Genomic DNA, 19257 nt, shown 5'->3' on the forward strand with positions numbered 1-19257 from the left:
TAGCCAAAGTGCAGCAGATGAAGCTGTAGCTCTGACAGCCAATGAATACGGCTTGGCCCTTCTCCTCTCTTCCACCTTCAGTTTGTGCTTTCCTACACGTACAGCGTTAAGGTTTGGGGGAAGGCTTGTGGGTGCCCTGACCAGTCCAATATCTGATACACCAGCCTCCACGCTGACCTGCCAGCGCTTTAAAACTGTAAGCTACCTGCAGGGGACCACAGGGAGCGGAGGGCGGGGCGGGAGGCGGAGGCCCGCACTGCCCCGGGCGCGACGCGAAAACAGGCCCGGCCCACAATGCCCTGCGCGGGTAGCCCCGCCTCCCGGCTTCCCGTCAACCGCCCTTGCTGCTCCTAATAGGTTTGGCCACGCCCCTCGGCGGCACGGCTCCCTCGCGATTGGTCAGTGGCCCTGCTAGTTTTACCTTCTCTGCCGCCATTGGTTCTCTTTGGCTTGTCACTGGATATCCCGCCTTCTCCAGCATCAACCCGTGATTCTATTGGGTAGCCCAACCATCTGGCCGCTAAGCTGCGTGGGGGTTGGCTCCGCGGGCTGCCCGTCGGCGCAGTAACCAGGCAGCGGGTTGGGGTGCGCCTGTTTCCACGTCAGTGCGAGCGGAGCCGAGCCGGTTCCGTTTCCCTACGGCCGCGAGGACCCCGTGCGCGGTCGCCTCGCTCGTCGCCGCCGGGAGGAAGGGGCGGGCGGACGGTGGCAGGGCCGGGCCGAGCCCCCGCTCGCCCGACCGATGTGTGAAGCGGCCGCCGCCGCGGGGAGCAGGCGCCGCCATTTTGGATGCGGGGGTCAGTGTCGGGCGGCGAGCGCCTGTCGCGATAGCGTTGCGACGCGGGGGCCGGGCCGGGAGGGAGGCCGCGGCGGGGGGCGCTGGCGGAGCCGGGAACCCCCGAGGCGGGCGAGCAGGCCTCACCGCCCGCGTCTGCGGGAGCGGCCCGGGGGGACCCGCGGCCCAGACTCGGGCGCCCCGCTGCAGCGCAGCCCCGCTCCCTGCTCTCGGTCACGCGGCGGAGCCGCGGCCGCACCTCGCGGCGGCCGTGCGGGAGGGAGGGCTGCAACGGCGTGGGGTGCGAGGCCCGAGCTCACCGGCACCGCGCTTCGTCGCTTCGGGCGCAGGAAGCGGCCCAAGGGAGAGCCTCTACTTCGCGCTTCCAGGTCGGCTCCCCAGGTTTGGCAGCCGGGCGGAAGGTTTCTCTTCCTGGCGCTCGCAGCTAAAGACACAGGCCTGCAGAAGCCGGCGCCGCCTTTGTCAGTTGTCGCCGCTGCCCTGCCGTTGCTGGCCGTGTTTCAGACCGCGCGTCTAACTGCCCAGACCTGCCTTTGCAGGAATACCTCCGGCTCTCCGACTTTCTCAGCCTGTGATGTTCGTTGCACAGCAGCTGTTGTGAAAAACAAACAAACAAAAACACATCGGGTTTAACTTCCTGGTGAGAGATTCATGTAACTGGCACGGGCACTTTGAAGGGAGGAAAAGGCTTTGCTGTCACCTGGCTCCTGGTAACTGAGCGAGCTTGCAGCTGGGTGAGAAGCACTTGTGATTTGTTGTTTGGGAAGTGCTGTGTATCCTGTTGTAGCAGAATGTTGTGTCAGGGCACAATGCAGAGGCTAGGTTGGAGGCTGTACTCCTGCATTATGATAAACAGTGCAGATTTTGCTCAGCAGAAGCTTGTTACTAAGTATTACCTTTCTGTATGCATAGTATTGTCACTTCTCGTTACTGCTACATACTGTAGTGATTTCACTAGATTTGAGTCAGTTAGCATAGTTGAAGGCTAAAGTTTGTGACAGGGAGAAGTGATGTGATGGAGATCTGCCAGACTGTGTCATTTTTAATGCTGACTTGCTTGATTTTCAGGAGACTTGCAGACATTTCTCTGCAGGGGAAGAAGAGTTTCTTGGAAGTGTACCTGTGACTTCTTCTGGCAATAGGAAAAACTGGGGCAGTATGTTTCAGGGCTGAGCAGTGGAGCATGCAGTGCACATGTGAGATAACATCAGCAGATGTAAATCTTGTCGCTGTTTTTATGTGGAAGTTTAACACCTGATCTCATTTCAAGAGTCTCAGAATATTGGCCATCACTGTCCATAAAGGGTTGCTGAAGTGACACACATGTGAAGGTTAGACTTTGGTGTTCAATGAAATTTCTAGATGTCTGCCTTGTCCCAGTCTTTGAGTTCGTAACCATCTTAGAGGGGGACTGTGAGTGATGACAGCTTCCTTGTTTCTCTGAGTGGGCTGGTCAGCTGTGTTGGTTTTGAGCTGCCTGGTGAAGTACTGAGCGGGAGCAAAATCAGAGGACGGGTCTGTAGGTTTCAGCAGACGTATGAATCCATTGGGAGAGGGAAATAGGTTTTTGTGTTAATTCAATTCAAGCATTAATTTCAATCTTAAAACTTCTTTTAGTATAGAGCATCTATTCTAGGCTCTGTGAGTGGTTATTGCTTGAATCCTGAAAGATGTCAGACAGTTTAAAAAGGATATGCTTCAGGAAGAACAGAGTCTACAGAAACAATTTCCATTCCTTGAATTAAACTTCTAAGCCTGTGCTGAGTGGTTGATGTGTTCAGAAGTTTGAACTTACAAGATGCATCTCTCTGAAAATAGTGCTCTTTTTTTTTTTTTTTTTTTTTTTTTTTTCTCTGCAACTGTTTTCTTGTTCATTCTCCAGCATGCAGCTGCAAAGATCCTTGCCATGGATGAGGATAGTTTGCCTGTGGTTTGCTTTGGAACGTGTTTGTATGTTGTTTGGTTAATGGAGAGCTTAAATACGAAGCAGAAGCTTCTCCCACCTTTACCCAGTGTTTGTGGTGCAGTGTGCTGTATTTTTTTGATAACCACAGCTTCAAGTGTGAATTTGGGTTTTCCACCGTGACTGGTGGTTTCAGTTGTGTTGGACCAGTAAGTGTGCATTTGTGTGTGCAGGTTTTGAGTCAAGTTACATTTAACGGAATCTGTGGTGAGGGGGGAAAAAAAAAATAAGAGTGCATTCTGATCAAGTCTTCTCAAATAGTTAGCAATGGAAGAATAGCTTTGGAGGAAAAAGAAAGTATTGCAGGATTGTAGTATGTTGGGAAGGCCATATCAAGCAACATGGCTTGTTTGAATATGTTGTATACCCTTGTTTGAAAGGATTAGCATGTTTCATTTCACTGTAAGTGTAAAGGAAAAGGTGTGTGCTGGAAACTTGTCTGTCCTCTTCATGTTTTGCTGACTGGAGGTAGCACCAGGTTTGTGGAAAGCTGAGTGTTACAAACTTTGTTCGTTTTGGGAGCACTGAGTTTAGCCAGCTTGTTGTTCTTTATCCTTTGGGGTTAAAGGTAGAAGAAGAGAAATAAGTACTACAGGCTAATTCCCTAGAATGCAGCATAGCATTTAAGCTTTGGCATTGATTTAAATGTGCAGAACTGCTGAGCATCTGTGTGTGTGCAAGGCATACGATAAGTGTTTGGTATATCTTTACATGCTTTTCCAAATGAGGTGAGGGGAGCCTTTGCTTCTAGGAGTCACTGCTGAATGCCTGAGTTGGCACGTCAGGCTTTATGTGCTCAGTGTTATCTTGTAACGGTGAAGACACAACTTGGCTTCTGGCAGATTTGTGTGTACGTTATGTTTCCTCAAAAGTACTTTCATGGACTAGAATATTGATCTCTGAAATATTCTATATAGTTGTATCGGAAAAGATGTCGTCGAGTCAGGAATTCACTGGGGGAGACAAAATCTCCCATTTTGATGGGAGATGATAAGCTGAAGTAGAAAAAAAATATTGCATAAAAGATGCATGAAGGAAGGCAGCTGTCAAGGATGGGAACATCTCAAGCATTGAAGAACTCACAGGAAAATATCTGTGGTTGTGTTAGATGCAGGTGTGGAAGGAGGTTATAAACCACTGTTCTTCTGGGCACAGGCAAACTGTGGCACACACGCTTGCTTTTCTGAATAATCTGGTAGCACTGATCCGGACTGTGAGGGCAGCTCCTGTGCTATAAAGTATTTTTGTCTTTGCCCCTAACTTACAGTGTAACACTTAGGAGTGCTGTTATTTTAAATATTGAAACAAAGACAGACATGGTGTTGCTGTAGGATTATTCATCCTGTTGGAAAGGTAAAATAATGGAAACAACAAATCTGATGCTCTCCCTTGATAAGGCATCTTTTTTACAGTATTTTTCTTTCTTGTTTACAGAGTCCTCTAGCAAATTATTCTGTTTCGCTCTGAGAAAATTTGTGTGTTTGAAGAGTTGTTGATAACTCAAACACGTTAATTAATGGGAATTCATATCCAGTACACGCGCTCTGAAATTTTTGCTGTGGTGCTCCTGAAGCTTGGAGTAATTACAGAAATTCTGTCCTTTCCTGCTTTGCTTTTTCTATGTGGGCAAAAATCTTTGTTGTCCTTTGTTTCCCCCACCCCAGTGGAGTCCTTTAAGTGTGCCTGTCGGATCTGGAAGTGCACCTGTCTAGTTTGAAGTGTTGTGATTAATGTTTCAGCTGCTTTCCTACGGACATCCTATTGGGATTTCAAACTGGATTCCTCATTTTCTTATCTTCTGAAGAAGTCTCATGATTAGATACAGTTCCACTAAATACTTCTTGTATTCTTGTACTTTAGACACGGTCTCATCTGACTCTGGTCTCTTTATCAGTCCTGTTTATTCTTTGTAAACAGTCATGTCTGTTCATTCCTCTTCATTTTTAATTGTTTATGCTTCTCTTTGTCTGGGCTTTAGAATAGAGAGAACAACCCTGGTGTAAACTGCACTTTCTTTTTCTCAGGTCCTTAAAAGCGTTTCTCTTTTGCTTGTATGCTTTTGCTTTTCTGGCTTTCTTTCCACATACACCAGATGTAAGACTTTTTCTGTAATTCCTCAGTCTGTACGAGTGTGAATGTCTGCCTTTCCTTTTCTCACTTTTTCTCCCCATGTCCTATCCAGTTTTTTTCTCACTTCCTCATAGGGTTTTACCCTTGCTTTTTGTCCTTGTTCTCTTTCTTGAAACCTTTCTAATGAAGCAGGCGTGAAAATCAGTGCATTTTATACATGATGTTATTTTGTCAAAGTCCTGAAGAGTTTCCCTCGAGCTGCCTTATTTATGCCACTGATGCTTACGTAGCAGTACAAGATTGGTGTTGTGTTCTATGTAGGTCTGCAGGACTTTGCATAAGTGCAGGAGTGAGTGTGGTGTTGCACTGTCGTGGAAGTGCGTCTCAGTACCTTTACACTGCCTTCCTCTGCACCCAAGTGTACCAGGGAAAAATGAGGGGTGGGCCTTGATGAAGTTATGCTGCTATTCTAACTAATGATTTGCTCTGATGTTCTTGAAAATGCATTCCATGGAAAAGTGCTCTTCTTTTGTCGTTGCATTGACAAAAACTGTGCATGTCTTCATTAAGAAAACCAAGTTGTAGAAGTGTTCTGCATCTCTGGAGGCCTCCTGCTTGGCTAGATCCATCTCGATGTTTTGTCTGAGGAGGAGAATGATTCAGAGAACTGGAGATTGATTTGAATTATCTTTATTTTCAGGATTGTCAAGATGGTGGATAAAAACATTTACATTGTACAAGGTGAAATCAATGCGGTGGTGGGAGCCATCAAGCGTAATGCCCGATGGAGCACTCACACACACCTGGTAAGTTGCCTTGGGTTGTTGCTACCCATTTGTGCTGTGGCAGAAACTGCTTGGTTTAGAGAAGTTTTTTTTTTTGTCTATTTTCTTTTTTTTTTTAATAGTTGCTTGTAGTTTCATGGCTAGTTTTTGGCTTCTGCAGTGAAGACGTGTGCCTGTGTTGTACTGCATCTGTGGTGCACTTCAGAATGCCAACTGATTAGCAGATGGCTGTCATCCAGCAAAGTGATTTCAGTTAGTCAGAGGGCAGGGCCACTGTTCCTTCTAACGCATTTCTTCACTAGTGCTCACTGCCACCCAGTAGCAGGTGTGGCTGCAGATGTACACGGCTCGGAGAAACTTACTTTAATAACATAAAGATAAAATAAAGCTAAAGGATGCAGTTATTCATACTTTCTTCAGGTTTATTCATTCTTCTTTCAGGTTATTTTAATGGCACCAAATGTCATTGTATTTCTGTTCCCATTACTATCTGCATAGATTAACATTATAGCAAATCCAGATGAGCCATTTAAATATGGTATGAGATAGATCTGCTCTGAAATTTATTGAACAGTGGAGGACTAATCAGAAATACTTCAAAGGACAATAAACCCACAGTGGATTTCACTGTTTTGAGCCTATTCTTTGACATTTGAGCTGTATAACATAAGGTAGTGCTAGAAGGAAAACAAAAATACTTCTCCCATCTTGATGGAGTAAATAGTCTGACAGTGATAAGCTCAACCCATAATACTCCCCTGAGTACGAAGATGAGGTCTTTACATACCCGTTACTAAGATGCATCTTCAGAAGTATGTTTGCTTCATTAATGTCTTTCTTCGTATGTATAACCTATAGGATGAAGAAAGGGATCCCTTGCTGCATAGCTTTAGTGTCTTAAAAGAAGTGCTGAATAATATAACAGGTAAGCTTATGCAGAAATCAGCAGGTATGTATACTTGCTTTGGTACATGCAAATAAATTTTTTCTTTCAGTCTGTGTGCAGGTGTACTATTTTGTCTTATTTGCTATCCAGATATATCAAATAATGAGAAAAGGGCAAATACCTGTATGTTTTTCTAGAGAAATAGTACCACTTGCTACTATCTGGACATATGCATATAAATGTGTTTGTGTGTATTGTTTGTGTTTATCTGTATATTTGTGTGTCTAAGTGTATGTTTTTTTCTTTATACTGAAGTTTATAGTAATATAATAATATTATAATAGGAAATATAATAATAATAGGAAATCTGGCATATTATTATGTATAATCCTGTGTTTTGTTTATGCTTCCCAATCTTTGCGCGACAAGAAAATCTGTTTGGCAAGGTACCTCCAATTACCTGGTTTTTCTTTACGATCTTTGATTTGTTGGGTTTCATCGTTCATTACCAGTAGCAAGCGAAGAATAGAGATCACTTTCCACTTGGATCTCTTGAATGTCAAAGTGAGTGGCTTACTTTGTGACCAGTTGCACCAAAAAGTCCTGGGACTCTGTACTGATTGCAGTAGTGGAGTATGTGGCTGTGATGTTGGTTCTGACCGGGTTTTCACTTCCAGTTCATTTTTCCATTTCCACCTAGATTTCCTCTGTTAATAGTTTCAGGAGCATTTGTTTAACCTTGTGTATATTGAGAGCTGGGAGGTGACCTAATGCTGTGCTGCTGGTTCTTTCCAAAGTTTCTTATTTGCAATATTTGAAAGTAAGCTTTATTTCTGATCCCATTATCAGAATGGGTGTTTAGAACTACATTCAGCCTAAGTTTGAGGTGGGCTTTTTTGTCATTTCTGATTGTAGAGTGTGCCAGTTCCTATGTCAGTGCTAAGCCTGGAATCCCTTAAGAAGAATATTTACTAGAACAGGAGTGCTGAGGACCCGCGCCAGCATTTAAGTCTTTATTCCTTCCTCTTCTGTGGCTGCCTACAAGTGTAGCTTTTTTTTTTATTTTTTTTTTTCTCCTCTTTTGCCTGAAGCATTTCTGTTGGCTATAGGCAAGACTCAGGTCATGACATCATAGACAGCTCTTGCACAGTGTGTATTTCTGGATAGTATCTTTGTTGTTCTGGGTGCTCCACCTTTCCACAGGCTAAATGACATGCTGGATTTATGTGTCTTTGTAGGCTCAGTCATATTCTGTAGGGTATGCATACAATCTCTGAAGTTGTCTTGGGAGGATGTTTTCCTGGCACTAATCTTTTCCTTCTATGAGATGAAGTTCTCTTGAAGATGAAACTCTTGAAATTCCTTGCCCCACAAATACGATTTTGCATTAAGAAGATGAGGTTGCTTGATTAAATGCAATATGAATAAATATCATGGATTGGCTATTTAACTGTAGAACCTGGATGCAGTACGTTGTTGACTTGATGGGAGAGAATGCAAGCCAAATATCTGCTTGTGTTAGAGAAAGCGAAGTTTAATGTACTGAGAGACTTAGAGACTCTGAGTTCAGTCATCTCATAAGTGAGGTTTACACTGAGCTAGTAGTTGCTTATATATGATAATGATCATAGCATGGTGGTTTGATTACATGGGATTCTCTTAAACAGGTAATTTCAGCTTCACTGACTGCTATTTTCAGACCAGTGGCTTGAGACAGGACATCATTGGTGTGCTTTTTTTTCTTCACTTTTACACATGTGCTGTTTTTCAAGCAATACTTGGATATGCCTCATATCCAATACTTGGATCCTGCCTCATCTTTCAGGCAGTGGAAAGTCCAAACTTAGTTTTTTCTTTTTTTTTTTTTTTTCCTAGACCTTCCTTTCATGTCTCTTTCATTAGCTCATGAAAACGCATTGCTTTTATATTTAAATTTATTCAAGCTGTAATCTTTGACATTTGAGTTAGCTTTTAGTACAATTTTGCATTTATAGTAATATATATTATGTATTTTCTCAATCCCTCAAGAACCCATTTTAATCTGTTCCGGATGCAAATTTCAGGCTGCCTTGTCCCATCTCCCCTCTTTGCTCTCGCCCCCCCTTCCCCTCCCCCATGGAGCATGTTTGATCAGGTGTGGCAGGAATATCCACTGTCAAGCTGCGCCCTTTATATTAGTCAATATTATCCTTCCTTCCCTCCCACTCCCTTCATTCTCCTCTGGGCTTTACCAGTTGATTTATAATTTTGGAATTCTCATCGGAGTCTGTAATACAGTTTGTTCATTATTTAACCAAAACCTGTTTAATGAGCAAAGAGAGGCAATGTAAATGTTAGGCATGTTGCAGTGGAGTACCTTTTGTTCTCCTCTGAGCTGGTGGGTATTAACTCTGTCATGACTGTGGTGCTGAAATACCCCGCTCGAGGGTATATGGATGCACTGTATACCTCCTGCAATAAAAAAAAGATTCCCATTTCAAAGTGTTGTTCCACAAGAATAACTAAATTACAAATGTTTTATTTGATCAACTAAAACCACTTAGTCCTTGCCTGCAAGCACCTAGTGGTATCCCATCCCACTGTAATATCTAAATGGGCACTTGAAGGAAGCATCTAGAGGTGCTCTTGATCAGCACAAACAATCCCATGGTTATGGTAAGAATAACTTCACTTCTGCCATTCAGTGTACCTAGTGCAAGGCCTTGGATTTATGGGGAATAATGCTGCTTTTTAAAATTCTTACAGAGAAAGTTAATTTCTGTTGCAACTTGGTGTAGATTTGTAAAAGAAAATGAACATGTCTGTTCTGATCCGCTCTCATTTTTTTAATATTATTTTTATATCTACATGCTGTGTGTATATCTCAGTTATTACTTATAGCAGCTGCATGGAAAACAGAAAAATAGATGTACTCTCATCTTGAATGTTGTATGCATGACTTCAAAATAAATTTAATAGTTGCATGGTTGTACTAGGATGAGCACTGCATAGCCCTGTCTGTAATGGTATCTTATATTTCCAGAGCTTACTTAAACTATGGATCAGTGTCCTCAGTTCTGACTGTGTGCAAGCAGTGAGCGTCAAGCTTTGTTCATGCTTGCAAAATTCGAATAAAACTAGGTTTAAAAATTATTTTAAATTTAATGTAGGCCATAGAATTGATACAAGTTTGGATCTAGGGTTTTTGCCACCGCAACTTTAATTTCACTACTTTTTTAAAGTATATTCAGTAATCTAGAAGATATGTCTGGATCTTGAAGTCTTCTTGTGCTGTCAGTTTTATTATGGTTTCAGGTCAACAAAAGGAAGCTGCTTCTTGACATCCAGTGGTAATAAAGCATCTTCTCTTTCCTGAGTGTTTCAATGTTAGAATGTGAGCTCAGCAGAGAGAGGTTTTATAACCAATGATGCCTGGAAGTACAAATTCATCATAAGCCTCTTTTTTTAATGATCTGTTAAGGATTGAGTTTGCTTAAATCTTGCTGTGGCTGTTGAAATGTTCAGACCATTCCAATATGATGCACAGGTGAAAGCAGGTACATCTGTAGCGGTTTGCCCTGATTGGAAGGATGAGTCAGTAAGCAGGATTATCATGACTGAATTACTGCTTGCTGGTGTGTAGGATGGCTTTGGAACAGCAGATGACTGAATGCAACAGCCTTGTCCAAGTCAGCAGTGGGAGAAGCAGGTGTTTGTGGAAAGTGTGTGCATCAAGAGTCTATTTAAATAAGGTTTAAACTAGGTAAACACACCTGTGAAGAGGTACTTGTGTATATTTTAGGGCCATGAGCGCCAGGCTGGAAGGTTTGAGTCCTTTTATCCTCTGGTGGTTCAGAGTTAGTGCATTTAAACAGAAGCTGTGAAGTAAGCTGTTAGAAGCACTCTGATTTCATGCACATTCATGACATTTTAAATGAATGCTTGTGTAGTGGGTTCAGAAGAATCTTTTCATGGCTTATTTCAGACAAGAAGCTGCTGCAAATCTCCATCTTTAGAGGGCTGGCTGGGGCATTAAGAGCTGGCTAAAGGTCAAATGACTGTAACCATAGGAGAACCTTTGCCCAGTGTACTGATTTAATATACTTGTTACTGTTGCCATCAGTTTTCTGGAATGTAGATTTGATTGCAAGCTCATTTTCTCCTTCTGATCACCGGAAATGGTTTTTAGAGAAAATCTGACATTCAGATGGAAAAAATACAGAAATTTTATCCTGATTTGGGATTAATGTCTGAACTTTAAGATCTCATCTTAAGAAGTAGTATTCTCAGTGCAGTTAAATAGACTGTGAGACGTGTATTGCAGTCTATTTAAGTGAAGAAATTTGGAAAAATTGATGTTTTTTAAAGAAGAATAGGAAATAAATGATATCATCATAGGGCTGTAATGCTTGTTGCTGTAATGCTTTGCAGTTGGTAGTTAAGGGCACTACCATATTTTTGCAAAAAGCGACTGGACATACTAGCATATAGCAAATACTGATTGACTGTACCTGGGAAACTTCTCCACTTGTTTGCATTGAAGGATTGCAATGTTATCTGGAGCAAAAATTAAAAAAAAAAAAAAAAAAAGCTTTAATGACATCTTCATAAGAAAAGATCTAGAAGACGATCGACACTCCTAGATTATTTCTGTTCCTATGACTACTTTTTAAAAAGAAAAATTATCTTCATTAGTTTAATATCAGCTATTTGTACATGTGAACTTTGTACTTTGGAAGACCAAGCAACTCTGGCTAACGTTTTGCTTTTGTTGCATTGTTCACAATTTTTTTAAGAATCACAATGTCCTGATTTGGAAGAGGCTCACAAGGATCATTGAGTCCAATGGAAAGTGTGCAAGAATGGTTTAAAAAAAAAAAATTGATGAAGTAAGGTTTTTTGCATAATTTCATTTCAGTTGTACTTATTAATGGATGGCAGTGCAATTTTAATCTATGTCACGTAATCTAACATGGTGTACAGAAGTGGTAATGTAGTTCTTTGGATATTTTCTCTCATCTTCTTTCTATAAAAAATAGGAAGATGATAGTGACACTCTTAATCTGATGCTTTGTTTGCAGACTGAATCCAGACTACTTGATTCTTGTGTTCTGTATTTACAGTAAACAATTGTTTACTAGTAGTTTGCAGTTATATAATTGTTGTTTGCAGTAAAAATTGTCATTCTAAAAGCAAGTTCCTAATCTTTGTGAAAGCAGCCATCCTTCCAAGTGCAGAGAGAATGTAAACCAATGTAGTATTTTTGCTTTGAAGCTGCAGGTAGTTCCAGGTACCCTCTCTGAGAGAGGTGCATCTTGCTTCTAGTCTCCTTGCAGCATCAGATGCATCAAAGGTCTTTGACTTTCCCACAGATACTTCTATTGATATTTTTGGCATAGATTTTCCTAGTTACTAGTGTAGTCATAAACCAGTCTCTTTCCGAGTGATTGCTAATTCTGTTCTTTACCTTCTAAGATGGTTTTCCAAGAGTGATGCTCATGTGCCCTAGGAATGGGCAGCTGCACTAGAGGACCTGTGAGATGGAAACTTGTCAAACCCAGAACTAACACCAACATTGTCTTTTCACTTAAAATTTAGTTTATTTTTGGTATAAAGGAAGAAAGAAGAGCAATATGCTTGATGAAAAATAACTATTTAATTAGTATTCTTGAAGCTTATACATGCACTAGAGTAAGCATAGTAACCTTTTCCAAGGTTTTTGTGTTGTTTTTGTGGGGCAGCATTTGTGCAGAGTGTGATTGGAGGCGTACTTCTTGTGTCATTGAGTTGTTCACTGAAGCCTTCATCATCAGGACTCCTGGGAAGGGGAAGCTTTTAACAGAGTAGATAATTAAGACTGAATAGGGCAGAAAGGGCTTGATAGTTTGTGTGGCAGCCTTAGTTTGAGAACTTTGTAGCCTTTTATTTTGTGCTTTGGAGTCCTAAGAAACTTGCAGAGAAAAAAAAAATCCAAACAAATGGAGCGACTCTGGGAATATCTCTGGGGGGGACGGGAGGAATGGGACAAACCCACAACTAAAATGGTATGATGGTGTTCAGATAAGGTATTTCTGCATTTCTCTTCAAGCCGGGACATCCGGGCTGTCCCTTCTACTGTCCTGTACCACCATCTTGCAATACCAGTTTAGCCTCCTTTTAGTACAGTTCTTTGTGTGTGATTTAATATGAGAGGTTGGACCTTGTCTACTGTCTGTGCCCGGCTAATGAATGGCAGGTACAGGCAGGAGGTGGTGCTGTTGGAAGGCATTGTTTCCTGACCCCTAATCCTTAAGGACCCCAGGATTGAGATGGACAAGCGCTCCTGGCTGTTGCTTGGCAGAGTTCCCGCAGTGTGCTTGTTCTGTAACACCAGCCTTCTGTTACCTCTGAAGAGCTGCCACATGTGCACGGTGTGCAACTGACTCTCTCTTGTTCCACGCTTGTTGAGCAATTATTTTCCCACTTGTTGGGCACTCCATTATTTCCTTCAGTTACTGCTTCTGTGTGAAGTGGAGCCATAAAGGAAATGGCCTAATGTACATACATTAGTGGGCAATAAATTGCAGTTTGATTTGGTAGAAAGGCAATGCCAGATGCTCTGTTGAAGTTAAGGTTCCTCTTAAGTCATTCATGGACATTTTGTTCTGGGTGTTTTTGATGTGCTGTTTTTGTGGATTGTACTAGCTTTGTGGTCACTTGAGACCAGTTAAAAGTGGTTGTGGCCAATTAAGAGACAGTAACGCTACTTGCATGGTAGTAAAAGCCCTCTGGAAGCAGAAATATATGTGAAATTGTTGAATTCTAGTAGGACTTTATTAAATATATAGCTCTTCTCCTGATCTGGAAGCTTTCCTTCTGTTTTCTTTCCCCTTTCTTCCCTAAACTGCCATCATCTGACCTGTTAAGAGTGGCTTGCAGGTTATTAGCTTCAGGGAACTGAAACTTGCATCAGAAAGTGTGGGTGCATATTTATGTAGTTAGGTAATCTGTGATTGGACTTCCAAGTCTTGATCATACACACGCAGTGTACATACTAAAACATTCCTCACCTCAGAAAGTTTGTGGCTTTAGAAGGTGGAAGCAGAGAGAAGTCATTAAGTATACAAAGGTTTTAAGCACTCAAAGGTTTTTCTTAGAGACTACCTCAATTTCTCCTTCAAACAAACCATTGTTGGCTGACCCCTAGTAAGGCATGTAGCAAGATGTGAATTTGAAGAGGTTTGAGATTTGAAAGAATAAGACATCAGGCAAAGTGTTCTGTTCTTGGGGATAGTGCAGGGATACGTGATACGGTGCTTTTCTCAGTAACTGTTGTGTAAGACGAAAGGCAGCAAAAGGGCCTGAATTGGAGGGATTCAGAGGTAAGTGTGAAAACCAAGTATAAAAGGATAAAATCGGTCATAAAATACTAAATGGATTAGGGGATGTTAATAGTAAAGCAGTGCAGTTTGAGGCTTACCTGTTTGTTGGTAAACTTGCTGATTTTCTTTCTAAGGTAAACATACCTTGTTTGTCTGCTCTCTGAGTGTTGTGCAGTAGATTCTCACAGAAGGGTTTTTACATTCATGAAAAAGTGTTTTCTCATTTAGACCTCCTCATTCTAAGTTGTAGAAATAACTATTAACATCTCCAGCTGCATCCAGTCCTTCAATAACTCCTAGAATCTTTTAGGTAACATAAATGACTTGCCTTACAGCACCTCTAAATGTTGCAAAGAACGGGAAGTTTGTCATATATTGTCTATGAAGTAGTAGCTTAAAGGTAGGGTCTTAGGTATTGTTACATGATGGATTCTGAGGTGAAGAGATTGCATGTCATGGATGAGTTTGAAATGTATTCATTCCAGTGTTCGTAGAATCATAGAGTGTCTTGAGTTGGAAAGGACCTCAGAGACCATCTAGCTCCAGCTTTGGGCTGGGTTGCCAACCACTCGGTCAGCTGTTGGTGTTGCCAGCACGTGTTTTCTGGGGGAAATGCTTGGGAGTGAATTTGTTAATGCATTGGAGAGAGATATACTGTGACTGATTTCCTATGTGTAAATAAATTGTCACAAAATTTTAGAATATAAATGCTCATGTGACTTGGAAATGCCATTCTAAGTATTAGAGCAACCTGCTCTTTCTTTAAACTCCTAATTAGACGTGTGCATTTCTTGGTTAGCTTAAGGGCATGGATGGACAGACTGCATCAGTTGAACTTCCTGAAAAGAATGTGCCTGAGCTTCTTGCATGAAGTTCTTCGTTTCTAACTACTTCTATATGCAACATGTTGTGGAAAGGGAGAGATGTATAGCTCTATGAAAGCTGATGAACAGTACAACACTGATTAAAAAACAAAAACAAAAACAACAATTGGAATTGTGCAGAATTGCAAAAGGAGAGCATATTAGATGAGCATTTGGACGTAAGCACAGTGGAACTGAAGTTGATAGTGATGTTGGCTTTAGCTGTTAAAATCTGTATTTTAGTAAGTTTCATTTAGATAAACTACTTCCATGATAGCTTATGCTAGTATGTTTTGTACTGTACTCACAATTACACAGCTGTAATGCTCAAGGGATGCGCTTGATTAACGCCAGTTAGCAGAACAGGATAAATTGTTCAGTGTTGGTGGTACTTTGGTGTGATCGTCTGTCTGTATCCTATTATGAGCACTGCAGAAGTTCTAATTTCCAGTCCTGTCCTTGGCCTACTACCGTACTGTTTCAGTATGGCTAGCAGTAAGTTATAAACAGAGCAGGCTTCTTCTGAATGTGCATGCCTTCTTTTCTTAGTGCAGGAGCTTGATTTCTTGCATGACTGTAAGTAGTTCTTGATGTGTGTGTTGTGATATTGTTATTTAAATGACATGAGAGACATCAGAGCAATGGTGCTAACTTTTAATTGGATTTAACTTAATTTGGGGGAAGTTTGTTGTTAAACTCCTGTTGCTTTTCAGTAAATTATCATTTTTCTTGAAGAAATCTGCCAAGTGTCTGTTGTATTAACTTCCATTTACCTCTTTATTAACTGCTTAAGTAATTATGTGGCAAACTGTAAATATAAGAGGCATTGATGATGTAAATCAAGATGTGGTTGTCATCTTGATCATGGTGTACTGAAAGAGTCTGTGAGCTCTGAGGATAGAGTTTGGCACTGGTAGAATATGATTGCTTATGTAAGCATCTTTACTAACTGCACTTAGGAACTTGGATGTTCTTCAAAGCAAGATTAGTTTATAGTGGCCTGTAATGGCTCTGTAATAACTAAGATGGCTGTCACAGAAGCTTGGGAGGAGACATCCTCAACTGGCTTTCACTTTAGTCTGAGGTTTCCCCATTGCTTAGAAATACTTTGTTTTGCTTTTTGTATATATGACTCTGTTGAAACATTCGGATTTTTACAGACTGAAATGTGAATGTATTTAGTCAGCCTTAAGATCTAACAAGCACTATACTTTTTACATCTGTGGTTTTCCTCTCTTAGATGCGTCATGCCTCAGTCTGACACTGATACGTGCAGGTGGGGGAATGAGCTGGGAATATTCACCACGATGGTCTTTGTGATGAACACAAAGGTGGAGGAAGTATGTTTGCCCAAATATTTACTGGGCTGTTGTGGTCAACAGGAAAAGGCTTTTTCAGTTGGAACAAGAGTGGTGTGATATTGTGGGGAAATTAGCTTTTGGTTTGGTGAAGAGATACAGCAGTGCAGGTGAAATAATGAAGGTGAAATAATATTAAGCCAGGGGCTGTTTTTCCACAGTTGAATATGTTCCAATTGACTTCATCAATGTGAATGGAAGAAACTTATGCTACTAACCTTAGTCAGCACTGTTAGCATTCAGTTCTGAACAATAGGAGAACTTCTCTGCTTGATGCAGGAGTGCGAATGCTTGCATCATGAAGGCTTCTGCCTCGTTGAGAGCGTAAAAGAAGAAATATCTATTCAGTACAAAAAGAAGGTAATGTTTTCTTTGGGAAAGTATTTAATTAATTTTACTTTCTCAAAGTGTTGGAAACAGGAGAGGAAGAAATAAAAAGATCTGGACATTTTAGAAAGCAGCAAAGCAGCTCTAACAGAGTAGTTTAATAATTGAAAAAAAGAGCATTGTCTTCAAAGAAAAAGAAATTGCTCGAGAAATGTAGAATGAAGTGATGGGGGGAGTCCATCATAGCATCCTGGAATGCTTGCTTTCATGCTTGTTTGGTAATTTTGTTTGTGTTAGAGGCAGCATCAACCTACATTTTGCAAGCTGTTTATTCCCTTTCGCTGTTCCTGTCAATCCATTCAGAATCTCAAAGCGAAGTTCATTTTCTATCAGCTGCCTTTAAATTGTAGTTTCATTTTGGGTGGTGGTTCTTAATGCTATTGGGTTTCGCAGTCCATGCTGGTGCTTGTTCACGTGCAGCAGACCCATGTGCTGCAGAGGAAGGTCACACACTGGCTTTCACTCCGCAGGAGCAGCAGGTGATGGTACCAGCTGTTCACATCCCTGTATTAGATGCCTGAATTTGAGCAGCTGTATGAGGCTGCTAATAAACTCTAAAATGTAATGCAGTTCATATTTTGCCCACATTTCACTTGATCCTTCTCGGCACCAGCCAGTATTTCTTAACATCTTTCAATACCACCTCATTTTCTTTCTTGTCATGCTGGTCTCTGCTCCTCTTGTATGAGGTGCCAGTCAGACGTTTGAAAGTTATTCAAGCGTTGCAGATTTGGAAAGCAAAGGGAGCCACAGTACAGTAATGTATAGAATTTAAGGAAGCAGAAATAATGTCTCTAGAAAAAAAGAAAAAAACATTTAAAATTTTTCATAGTTTAATGCTCTAGCAAATAATTTAGACTGTTCTGAAGGATGTACTTATCTTTAAGCAATAGGAGTGTTAGATACAAACTGAGGTGTTTTTTCATGTGTTTGTTTTAGATGAATGTGTCAAAACTGCTATCTTTCTGAGGAACCTTTATGTGTATCTGGTTAGCTGAGGAGATCCTGTATGAATCTGCTGTTAAAAGCTGCAATGATTTTTAATTCTACTTTAGGTAATAAAATTGGCCTGGCCACAAGTTTTGATATATCCACTGTTTATTTCAACTTGTGCTTTTTATTTAAAAAGCTTATTTGTGACCTGTTAGGACCCTCTGTTAAGCCAGTTAAATAAACCCCGAAAAGGTTGAAACTGCCTGTCTGTGCTTTCCAGAAAAGGGGAGGAGGGAACCAAAGGAAAGATATTTACTGTTCTAAACCCTTTCAGCTCCTCAGTTCACCTTTCCTCCTGCATCACTGATGTAGCTCCCATGTTCTCAGGAAGAATCGTAGTGCCTAGAGCTGAGAAATACCATGTCCCCACTGGCTGACATCAACGTGATAACTGAGGTCTCCTTCTAGTCCTTAGAGGTGACTTGGTGGGTTGTTTTTGTTTGATTGTTTTCCCTTGCCGTAATCTCAGAAAATGTGCTTTGGAATTAAGGCCATATTGAAGGGGGCAGAAGCTGTGAGGGGCATCTTTTAAAAGCATAGATGTGAAGAAGAATTTGATAGTACCTTTGTTCAAAAGAATTTCAGGGAGCTTAATTACCTTGGCTCATGCTGAATTGCTGTAAGAAGTGTTCTGTGAAACTGGAAACATACGAACTTAGCTGTGCGATTAGAGCTCAGAAGTATATGGTAGAATATAGGAAGAATATAATGGTTAAAATAGCAAAGGGGCTTAGCTCAGAAAAAACAAAGCTAGCTTTTAATTAGAACCTCTTTTTATTTCTTCACACTCACCTTGCTTTAACTTATCAACATTTTTAAATTGAGCTGTCTGAACTAGAACTGATTTTCCTCGCTTGATCTGTGTTGCTTTCCTCCAACAAAGACAGCACCGTTTTTTTTCTCTGTGCATGAGGAGCTGATTCTCCCATAGCAGATTAGAGCTGTAAGCTCCTTGGTTAGTGTCCGGCCTTTTTTCAGACAGCCTTACAATGCTTTCTAGACAACCAGTATTAATTGGTTGAAACAACCAGTTATTTTTAACTGCATGCTTCAGATTTTTTTCTACTATTCAGGTGTCTCTATCAGCCATAAAGAAAGCAGTTGAAGTAAATAGCTGTATCAAATGAAGCACCTCTTGTCCTCACAACTGCTTCCAAAATAAACTGAGAATAATGCTTTACACATATTTTTTCTCCTTTAACTCAAAAGGCAAGCAACAGAGGAAGCGTGGATTAACATGTAGTGATTTCTAGGAGCTGTGCTCTGCCTGGATTCCTCTGTGCTTGGGCTGACTGACAGCGACATGTGGCTCAAGTGCATCTGGAAATATATCACCGGCAAAATTTGCTTGGGTAAATATAGCAGGAACGGGTTGTCAGGGCAGGAGACAGATTGTTCTGGGAAAGGAAGCGTTGTCTGCCTTTCGTCTGAATAACTATTTCCTATATTTCTGAGACTTACCTTTTTCTTTCAGTGTGGCTAACGTATGAGCAGGGTCTGAGATATTAGCTGTGCTCTGTTGTTGTGTGTCCATTGGGTGGGAATATTTCCGGACATGAAATTATCAATAGCAGTTATAGAGAACTGATGCAGTGGTGTTTAAGTAATGGTGGCACACAGGTTTGTTCTGCTGTAAAGTCTTATTGAAAGTAGGGCAGAGGAGAACTCCCTGCATGGACATCAAATGTGGAAGAAAAGCTTCAAAAATTGTGGTACATGTTAATACAAAAAAATCCCGACTTGCTTAGAAACGTGACTGTTTTTAGCGCACATGGTTCCGGGGGGGGGGGAAGGAAAAAAAGGCTGTAAGCCCATT

The 19257-nt window shown here is 41.2% G+C and overlaps 1 protein-coding gene across 4 annotated transcripts in view; it reads left to right on the plus strand.

The window, feature by feature from the left end:
- Positions 1–557: 557 nt before the first annotated feature.
- The window catches only part of GBF1 (golgi brefeldin A resistant guanine nucleotide exchange factor 1), a 97848-nt gene continuing 79148 nt past the window's right edge, over positions 558–19257 (plus strand). For all 4 annotated transcript variants that reach the window (XM_048946456.1, XM_048946453.1, XM_048946455.1 and 1 more), the window contains exons 1-3: positions 558–797; positions 5530–5635; positions 6473–6539. In XM_048946456.1, coding sequence (XP_048802413.1) covers positions 790–797; positions 5530–5635; positions 6473–6539 — 181 coding nt within the window. In that variant the 5' untranslated portion in view covers positions 558–789. The remainder of the gene's footprint in view (positions 798–5529; positions 5636–6472; positions 6540–19257) is intronic.

The sequence above is a fragment of the Lagopus muta genome, chromosome 5 (genome assembly GCF_023343835.1).
Source record: "Lagopus muta isolate bLagMut1 chromosome 5, bLagMut1 primary, whole genome shotgun sequence".
Classification (NCBI taxonomy): Eukaryota; Metazoa; Chordata; class Aves; order Galliformes; family Phasianidae; genus Lagopus; species Lagopus muta.